At 33.8% G+C, this 9,601-nt stretch overlaps 2 protein-coding genes across 2 annotated transcripts; one reads left to right on the top strand and one right to left on the bottom strand.

The window, feature by feature from the left end:
• Window positions 1-1,421: 1,421 nt before the first annotated feature.
• Window positions 1,422-4,959, top strand: LOC123211243 (programmed cell death protein 2-like). The gene is made up of 7 exons (XM_044629843.1): window positions 1,422-1,713; window positions 1,809-1,892; window positions 2,419-2,516; window positions 2,612-2,910; window positions 3,216-3,450; window positions 4,187-4,391; window positions 4,592-4,959. The coding sequence occupies exons 1-7, from the start codon at window positions 1,621-1,623 to the stop codon at window positions 4,715-4,717; spliced, it is 1,140 nt and encodes a 379-aa protein (XP_044485778.1). The 5' UTR covers window positions 1,422-1,620; the 3' UTR covers window positions 4,718-4,959.
• Window positions 4,960-5,592: 633 nt separating this feature from the next.
• Window positions 5,593-8,286, bottom strand: LOC123213249 (DNA-directed RNA polymerase II subunit 4-like). The gene is made up of 6 exons (XM_044632646.1): window positions 8,126-8,286; window positions 7,933-8,041; window positions 7,290-7,367; window positions 6,394-6,427; window positions 6,235-6,303; window positions 5,593-5,919 (listed from the first exon to the last, which is right to left on the bottom strand). Exons 1-6 carry the CDS (start codon window positions 8,172-8,174, stop codon window positions 5,842-5,844), a joined length of 417 nt encoding a protein of 138 aa, XP_044488581.1. The 5' UTR covers window positions 8,175-8,286; the 3' UTR covers window positions 5,593-5,841.
• Window positions 8,287-9,601: the final 1,315 nt, after the last annotated feature.

Here is a 9,601-nt window from a genome sequence, read left to right on the forward strand (position 1 = left end):
CTGAATCAAAATTTTGTGAGTCAAATGGGTAAGCCCAAAGCCCAAACTTAATTTTGATTTTAGCTTGAGCATAAACAAGTTACACCCAATTCAACAGGTTTGATCGAGAGACTTAGACATAATAGACTTCCTTCCATGATTTTGAAATTATGTTATATAAGAGTATGAAAATGAGACTTTTTAAAATTTGTAGGCTTGGTTACAGCATTAGAATTTACACTATTTAGTATTTAAAGAGTTGGTTAATTTTCATACACCTCTATAATTTTGGTTATTTTTTGATGACCCTATAATTTACATAAATATTCAATTGATTGAAATGTGTAGACTTGCTTGCAGTAGTCTACTTTACATTTTCCTTTTAAATACTTAAAACGGCCCGTTTTGCCTAGCCTCCCTCAAGTCCTCACTCGCGTAGACCTGGCCACGGGCCGGTTTGGCCCGTGAACCGGACCAAAACCGGCTCGGATAAACCCGAAACCGGAACCGGCAGACCCAGAACCGGACTGAACCGAAACCGAAACCGTGGCTCTACGGTTCGGTTCCGGTTCACATAAATTGAAACCTTGGAACCGCCGGTTCACACCGGTTTATGAACCGGCGGTTTACTGTGATGAACTGAAAAAAAATTGAAATTTTTTGAAATTTTTTTGATTTTTTTTTTAATTTTATTTAAAAAGGCAACGGTTCCCTGTGCAGGGAACCGTTGCCTTTTGAAGGAAATTGCAGGGGACCAATCCCCTGCAATTTTCAGAGAAAATCAGGGGACTTGGTCCCCTGTAATTTCTCTGAATCTCAATTCACCCCCCTATTTTTAATTTTTTTTAAAAAAGTTTTTTCCTATATATATTCCTCCAAATTTCATTCTCTCAAATTTCAATCTTTCTACTCTCTCACTTAATCCTTCAAACTCTTATTCTCATTCTTTAAACTCTTAATACTCTCTCAATCTTTCAATTCAATCAAATTTTTTTAAATTTAATTAAATTCTTTCTTAATTTTTTATTAATTTCAATTTCAATTTTAATTTTTTTTATACAATTCATAATTAATTATAGAATTTATTTCTATAATTAATTTTATTTATTATTTATTTATTATCTTTTATAATTAATCATATAATTTATTTATATAATTAATTTTATTTATTGTAATTAAGTCCAAGCCTTTCTTTTAATTTTCAATTATTATAATTAATAATTTAAAAATTAAATCAAGATCATGTATTAGAATTGACTGTTCAATATCGGTTTCAAACCGAAACCGTCAGTTCCGAATCGGGGCCATGAACCGGAACCGGCGGTTCCGAACCGTGGACGAACCGTCCTGTTACGATTTCGGTTCAGAATCCTTATATTTTCGAACCGTAAACCGATAATTCCGAACCGAAACCGACGGTTCATGAACCGTGGCCAGGTCTACACCCGCACTCACTTGTTCTTGCACCATCTACTTTTTATCTCAACTCTACTGAAGCCTTAAAAAACCAGCCGTCGCCTTCTTCGGCGCAACCGCTTAATTCTGAAAACACTGAAAACAAAAACAAAACTATACTTATTAAATTCATTAATTTATCAAAAGAAATTTTCTTTTTCTCTTTTGAACAAATTTAATAACCGAATGAGTAAAGTTATCCTCGGCTTGCCCGGACCTTGGGCTGACGATAACCGTGAGCCCTCCGATCACTACACCTCAAAAATCGGCGGACTTCCTGTAAGTTGAACTTCTAATTCCCTTTTATATCCTTAAATTTTATTTTATTTTTCTCAATCGTAATCGTTTTTTTTAATTTTTTGAAATATTAACAGGACTGGCCCTTTGATACGGAGAGTTTAAACCGTAATTTGCTTCAGTGTGCTGCTTGTGGAAGTAAACTCTGTCTTGTTGCTCAGGTTTGAATTTAAATTTCGTTTTATTATTATTTTTTTTGAGATTTTATGATACTGGAGGTGCAATTCCTGCAACGTTACAAGAATTTCGTCGGAAAAAAAGTTGTTTTGTTAATTTTGTTACAAATTGTTTTTTCAGTGTTACTTAAAGTAAAATTTTATGTTTCAAGGAGTTTCGGTATTCAATTACCTAAAATACAAAAACATGAAATATTTGTTAGTAACATTTAGCCTCAAAATGTAACAAATATAATGTTGCTGGTTAGTGGCTTGTGCTTTACTAGTTTGATATGGCCATATACTGGAGAAACTTTAAGTTGCTTGTAGGGGGGGGGGGGGGGGGGGGGGGGGGGTGTTAGGGGCGGGCGGTGGGGTTGGGTGTGGTGTTGTAATTTTGCTTTGAACCATTGAATGTTTGAGCTGGCGGTAATGTAATATGACCTGAATGTTACTGAAAATACTTTTCTGGTAATGTTATTGGGATTTTGCATCCTGGTGGTTTTTTTGTGTTTTTTTCCTTTGGCTCCAGGTTTATGCTCCGATTGCAAGTGAGAGTTTCAGGGTTGAAGAGCGTGTTGTATTTGTTTTTGGATGTGTAAAGTTGAACTGTGGGAGCAGTCCCCTTAGGTTGTTATCAAGAATCTTTTTTTGATCTCTTTAAGCAGTGAGACAGGTGTGTGATTTTGTTGATCTTATGGTATTATTGGTGGTGATACATGCAGTTGGAGAGCTTTTCGTGTTCAGAAATTAGATGCTTCAATGGAACTATGTAGTGCCTCTGAAGAAGTGGTTCCTTTGAATATATCATCTGTTTCAGGTCTGAAAAAAAACTTGTGGGATAGTTTTGATGATGATGATGACGATGATGATGTGGATTTGGAGGAATTAGGTAGAGCACTGTCTGAAGCATCAAGCTTGGCTTCTCATTCCAAGAAACCTAATGTTAATCAGCATTCTAAGTCTATTGTGAAGCCTTCACCTTTGAGCCAACAGAAAAGAGTTGTAGATGTTGATTCACCAGGTATAATCATTTTGTGGAACTAATACCTGAGGATATTGTTGCCCTTCTTTTCGCATTTTGTTGTAACAGTTTTTATTAATCTGATTGAGTCTCTGTATCATCCATTGCGTCCATGCACTTTTGTGTGGGCAATTAGTCTTTTCTTGTTTGATGCAGATAAATTCTAATTCTGATTTGGTATGAGTTGCTGCATAATTATTGAAATTATTTGGATTTGGCTTCAGTTTATTGCATATAATTAAGTTTACATGTTCAAGCTATGGCTTTTCAATTAAGTGTTTTCTCAGTTGCATTTCTTTGTGCAGTTGTGCCCTGCTTTTACCTTTATAGTCAGGAAGTGCCATCATCGAAGGATGTTGCTTCTATATGTTCAAACTACTCTTCACTTTCCCTTAAGGAGAGACAAAGTGATGTTGATGATCAGGTACAAGAAGAAAGGTGGGAAGAGGAACGCTATGAATATGATAAAGCTTTGACTGTAGATAGGACATACCTAAAGTTCAAGAAACAGTTGGATGCTCACCCAGAACAATGTTTCAGGTATTGAGCTTCTGCCAACTCAGACCTTGAGAAGCATATGATTTTACCGGGCTTACAATATGTTTTATTAATTCATCATGGACCTGTGAAATTATTTCATGTATGGTGTCAGATATGAAGATGGCTATTGATTGAGGTGCTTTTTACACTAGCAAATTTTTGGAGACGCTTGGTTGTAGTAAGAAGCTTGATCATAATCTAGAAAAATCTGAAATGGATAGTTTCTACATGGTCACTAATTTAATGCAAGGCTAATTAAAGGCCATGGGAAGCTGCTATTTCTAATAAATTATTTTTTGGATGTTCATTAAAAAATTTGGAGTTTCCAATTATTGTGACCTATATATCTCTGATTGTGGTTCCCTTGTGGTTAAATTCAGTCTATTAGACCAGGTGAAAATAAATGAATCTTTAAATTATTCAAGTTTAAAAAATTCATGATGTTGGAAATCAAGTTTGATGTATTAAAATTCTCTGAATATGTGATACATCATTGAAAGTTTCCTATTTTTCAAATTCATTTGTATAACTTACATATTTTCAGTTACAATAGATATGTTTTCACAGCAATATCCATAGTTCTTTGTTAACTATCAACTTCTAATATTTTAATGTTTTTCGTTTTACCATGTTGTATTGTTAGCTTTGTTTCTGTTAGCCTTAGATATTCTCTCAGTTTTTGACCTTTTTTTTGGTTCCCTATTTTGGTGTGATTGTTTGATCTTTGTGTGCTCAGATATTCGTATGGCAGCAAGCCCCTTATGGCTACAACAGAGGAGGAAGACCCTGGAAGGTGCGGGCTCTGTGGAGGTTCAAGGCATTTTGAAATGCAGCTGATGTCCCCATTAATATATTTTCTACAAGAAGCTACTGATGATAGTCAAAAATATTCTTTGGAGAACTGGAATTGGATGACACTCATTGTGTATACTTGTTCTAAGGTGAGTTTTCAAGAATTCCAAATCTGAGCATCTTTTTCTCATGTTATGGCTTTCATTGTTTAAACTGCCATCCTATGACTGTCATCTTGACCTTTGGTTTCTGGTGATCACTTAAAATAAGCTTTTTATATTTTTCATTGAAGTTTCCAAAGTCAGGTACATCTATACGGTATTGTTTAACTTTTATTGTTCACTTGCAGAGCTGTTCCAACTCAGTGGATCGAGAAAAGTCCAACAATGGGGGCTGGATTGTGACAGAGGAGGCTGTTGTAGTACAATTTGAGAAATCCTTAAATCAATCTGCTCAGCTTAACTATTTCTCGTGATTTTTTCAGCTCACTTAATAGAGCCCAAGAAATTCAGAAGAGTTGAATTGCTCTGATATTGGTTTTATTTCTAAACTGTGTTTGTATCAGGAAAATGGATATATAGTGAAACAATATTCTGTGAATGGTGAGTCAGATGTGTAATTACAGGCATGGCTCTCAACAAAATGTGGGATTTCTTTTGGTTTGATTTTAAGATGGATTTCTAATAATGGTGGGAATTTGATGATGATTTATCTCCAGATGTTATAAAGTGTTTGTCATTTACCAAAAATACAATGTCTACTTAGTGGCAATCAATGTTTTTAAAATTGGATTGGGCTAACTGATTTGACCAATTAAATTGTAAATTAACCTATGATTTAGTCTTGTTTATATATAAATATTGACTTTTAAAATTTGATTAAATTTGGTAAATTTATTGCACTAAAAAAATTATTTAAAATTAACAAAATTAGGTTTATATAATTCAACACAATTTGTCTTATTAAAACTTAAAAATGAACTTTTGTAAGATTTTAATTGACTTAATAATAAAATTTATAATTAATTTTTTTTCTATATTAATGTAATGGAATGTCAATAATTTAATTAATATATTTGAAATCACATTTTATATGTTTTATATTAAAGAATGTAGTAATATTTAATACCATTCAGAAAATATATAATAATTTAATAATAAATTAAATTGGTTAATTGTCTATTTAAATTGGTCAAACTGTAAGCTAGTAGGATACCTGGTTTGACGACTGATCTGATTTTAAATACATTGCTTACAATATTATTACAGCTCTCTTAGGCCAGCTCAACATATATACGAAAGAACCCCAAAGTTTTATTCAGTAGGTTACATGCATTAGCAGGAATGAAGGTTTAAAGCAATAATTCTCTAAAATTTTATTCAGAATAATTTAATTCCATTGCCACCATCACTGGATGACACGTTTAATCAAGGGGAATGAATACAGACTTGAGATTCCATTATCATTTAGTAAGATATACAGATTCATAAAATAAAAGTAGAGGAAAACCATAACAATGTTGATCTATGGCGATATAGCAAGCTGTATTCTAACATTACAACAATAATAACTCAGGGAGGCCTCAAATGTCTCAGAAAGCTACTCAAACTTCTTGATTAGTGACAGGTCATTCACCATTTTCTCAATTGCCTCATCATCGTGAGCACGCCCTTTGGTCTGGAAACATAAGTGATGCTTAGGTAGAGGGTAATGCATTAATAAACTCCATAGACGAATTGGAGAGTCAAAAGCTAGCATTTGGCTAATGGGACATTTTTTGAAGAGAGACCAAAAAAAAAAAAAAGGGCATGAAATCATAGAAAATTCTTTCTCATCATTAGATGGTACCATTTAAAGAAGGTACACCACCTTTATTGCTTTTTTCATTTGTACTTAATATAATTTCCTCTCCGAATAAAAAATAAAACGAATGGAGGGGATGTGACATGCTAGAATGATGAAAGAAATGAGCAGTCTGTGATCAAAGTATACCTTGATAGAAGGTACCATAGCGATGGCTTCCTCCACAGTTTCAGGACACAGGTTGCCAAGCACACATAGCTGCAAAAACAAGCGTAAATCACAAATTTGGAGGTATAAAACGTAAGATGAAAAAACAAATCCTAGTTTACAAATTTAGAGGCACTTTACCTCGAATTCAGCCAACTGGTATCTACTCAGGATTCTGAAAACCATTTAAGATCAACATTGTTGATTGGAAGATGCAAATGATTCAAGAAGAAAATTAAACAAAACCTGTCATCACTTAATTAACAGAAAACACCTTTCCTCCATAAAGGAATTACCTTAGTACTTTTTCAGAACTCCACAAATTAAATGATACGTTGGCAGTATTGTTAATTGAACAGTGAATCAATTCATAAAAATAAGTAAGCTCTTCAAATTTAACATGCATGGTCAAATGAAGCAGAACAATTTAAAAACAGAAAAGGGAAGGTAAACTATCTCAGCCATTCACTAAAAATTCGAGTGATTAACTCCATAATTGCTTTTGCAAGTCATTGTGGTCAGATCAGTGATGTTAAAAATCAAAAGGAGGGAAGAAACCTTCCTTAAGCAAGGCGACTGGTCTATCAAAGTTAGAAGAGATGTATAAGAGTGGTCTGAAAAGAATTGTAAGAGATTTGGTTCTTAAACAACCCAAATTTGAGAAAAACTGAACATCTCACATGTTAGCAATTTCAGCAAAAAACATTCCATATCCCAAACAAGGGCTGAAAGTAAGTGGGAAAGAACATTCCATTTTCCAAACAGCAAAAAAATTTCATCATATTAACTTCTCAAATATGGGAAGGAACCAAGAAAGTCGTGCCACCAACCTCAAACTAAAATAACAATCTTGGTCAACTGAGTCAGAGCTTAAAGATTCTCTTTTATCAATGTTATTAGAGAAGCAACATAGTTCATCAATCTTCTTTATCATGAACATTCACGAATTGGTATGTGTGTATGAAACATGCTTGCATAAACTTAAGCAGGAGCCCATAATAAATTAAACATGTATCATTCATCAACTTGAAGGATACTCTCTTACTTGTCTGACAGCATCAGGATTCTTATATCGACTGAAGCGCTTCACATACTGCAGTGATTTCTCAAACACCCTGAAAAATTATTACAAAGAGAATCTTGTTATTAAAATAAATTAGAATCTCTGACTACCGCATTTGATGACAAAAGTCACAAGTCTCACAATCTTTAATGATTCCCCGGCAGCATTATCTAAGAAAAACCAGGAAAACCAAAGAGAACCTGAGAAACTTCAATGCATGCAAATTCCTTAAGATCAACCCTTAATTATTAATCTATGTATTTTTAATAACCTACAAGTTTTTGAAACTGCCAAAACAAACTTACTATCAAAATCGCCCTTTGCTGAACCCTAATTAAACATTCCTTTTACATAATATTCATAATGTAGATTTCAATCAAGAAGGCTGCAACTCAAATTACATTTTATCTTTATAAAACAAAAGAAACCCATCAATCCTAGGATAATTTTTCTTCTATTAACATAATCTTTAACCCATCCTAAGAAATAAAAAAAAATCTGATTTCGACACCAAATTTCAAGACAAAATTAAATTGTAAATATCCCAAATAGCCCATTTAAATCACAAACAAATGGAATAAAAATAAATAATATATAATAAACGATGAGATACTAACTGGGAGACTTGATTCATGGGATCATCAGACGTCTGCTGAAGCTGCTCATACTTGTGTTCAAGAATCAAAGCAACTTCACAATTCATCAAACACTTGGCCCTCAAAAATTCTGATTAAACAAATAATAAAAGAGAAAACATCACAATTTTTTCCCCAACATTTCTAACAGAGCTATAGAAGTAAAAATATTTACCCTCTCCGATCTTAAGCTCGGCCGCATTCTCTTCTTCTTCCCCAGACATCTTTAGAATCTGGGTCTGGCTAGCTAGGGTCTGCTTTTTTCCTTTTAAATGGTTCCAGAGACAGTGAACAGAGAGAGTTCGATCCAAATTGGTCACATTTTCTGTTAGTTTTCAGTTATTAATAGGTAGACGATTTTAGGTACCTCCTTAAACCTTTTATTTTTACAAAATAAACCCCTTAATATTTTTCCAAAATATTTTATTTTTCTCACTCCCTTAAAGTTTAAAATATTTCACTTACACCCTAAGTATCTTACATGCACCCCTAAAACTTTAATTGTACATCTTCTTGCTAAACTTTTATGTCTGAATATAACAAATTTTAATTGGACGCTTCAACTTTAATAATTCGTACACCCAACTCAACTCTGAATTTTCATACGTATATTTTGCTTCACATTATTTATTTATTCATTAAATATATTGCATACATGTAAATTGTCTAGATGGCATAAATCTTTAGAAGATCGAATCATCAAAGTGTTCCTTACGTACCTGATGCCAATGGGGCAATGACATAGTATAAGAGACATGTTGAATGTTTGTAACAACCCTAGTCCAATAATCTGACCCATTGTCAAGATATTGTTCACTTTGGACACATAGTCCATCATGGGTTTGCTTCTGAGCTTTACAACCAAAAACACATCTTAACATTTAAGGAGCTCACAGACTATTTAACCACTCAAATTCTCCCACCACTAACCAATGTGGGATACATAGACAGACCTAGCATCTCTCCTGTGCATTGTCGATGTGGGATTCGTCTAAGGGTATCACATACACCCCCATTACAGGACTCAGCGTCCTCGTTGAGGTTTGCCCCACCATCGTTCAAGAGGACACATGAAGCTGCTCTGATACCATTTGTAACAACCTTGGTCCAATAACCCGGCCCACTGTCAAGATATTGTCCACTTTGGACACACAATCCATCATGGGTTTGCTTCTGGGTTTTGCAACCCAAAACGCGTCTTAACAGTTAAGAAGCTTACAGACTATTTAACCACTCAAATTCTTTCACCACTAACCAATGTGGGATACATAGACAGACCTAGCATCTCTCCCGTGTTTTGTCGATGTGGGATTCGCCTAAGGGTATCACAATGTCTTTGTTGACTATTATGAGATGATATTAGTGCAGGTAATTATGAAAAGTTATATCATTAGGGCAATAAAGTGGATTAGCAATTAGTGAACTATTTTTCGAACATTACTGGTTATGATGAATCACATGGATATTTAAAGTTTAGTAAATGATTTATCGTAAGATTGTAGTAATGTACCATTGATCCTTAAATTTGGGATGTCACAATTGAATTTGATACAAATGTATATGTTTCATATGGTGTCATGTACAAGGCTATTCATGTCATGTATAATAAGTCAGATTGGTCATATGTTTTTGGTATGCGGAAACCAGTGAT

Source organism: Mangifera indica, chromosome 1 (assembly GCF_011075055.1).
Source record: "Mangifera indica cultivar Alphonso chromosome 1, CATAS_Mindica_2.1, whole genome shotgun sequence".
NCBI lineage: Eukaryota > Viridiplantae > Streptophyta > Magnoliopsida > Sapindales > Anacardiaceae > Mangifera > Mangifera indica.

What these genes read in the sequence shown, in the direction of transcription:
- LOC123213249 (XM_044632646.1), bottom strand. Translation starts at nt 8,174, where the DNA reads ATGTCTGGGGAAGAAGAAGAGAATGCGGCCGAGCTTAAGATCGGAGAG. An exon ending in ACCAGTTGGCTGAATTCGAG is followed by an intron (nt 6,304 to 6,393) that starts GTAAAGTGCCTC and finishes TTGTTTTTGCAG; the next exon opens with CTATGTGTGCTTGGCAACCT. An exon ending in CTATGGTACCTTCTATCAAG is followed by an intron (nt 5,920 to 6,234) that starts GTATACTTTGAT and finishes TTATGTTTCCAG; the next exon opens with ACCAAAGGGCGTGCTCACGA.
- LOC123211243 (XM_044629843.1), top strand. Translation starts at nt 1,621, where the DNA reads ATGAGTAAAGTTATCCTCGGCTTGCCCGGACCTTGGGCTGACGATAAC. An exon ending in AACTCTGTCTTGTTGCTCAG is followed by an intron (nt 1,893 to 2,418) that starts GTTTGAATTTAA and finishes CTTTGGCTCCAG; the next exon opens with GTTTATGCTCCGATTGCAAG. An exon ending in CACCCAGAACAATGTTTCAG is followed by an intron (nt 3,451 to 4,186) that starts GTATTGAGCTTC and finishes TTGTGTGCTCAG; the next exon opens with ATATTCGTATGGCAGCAAGC.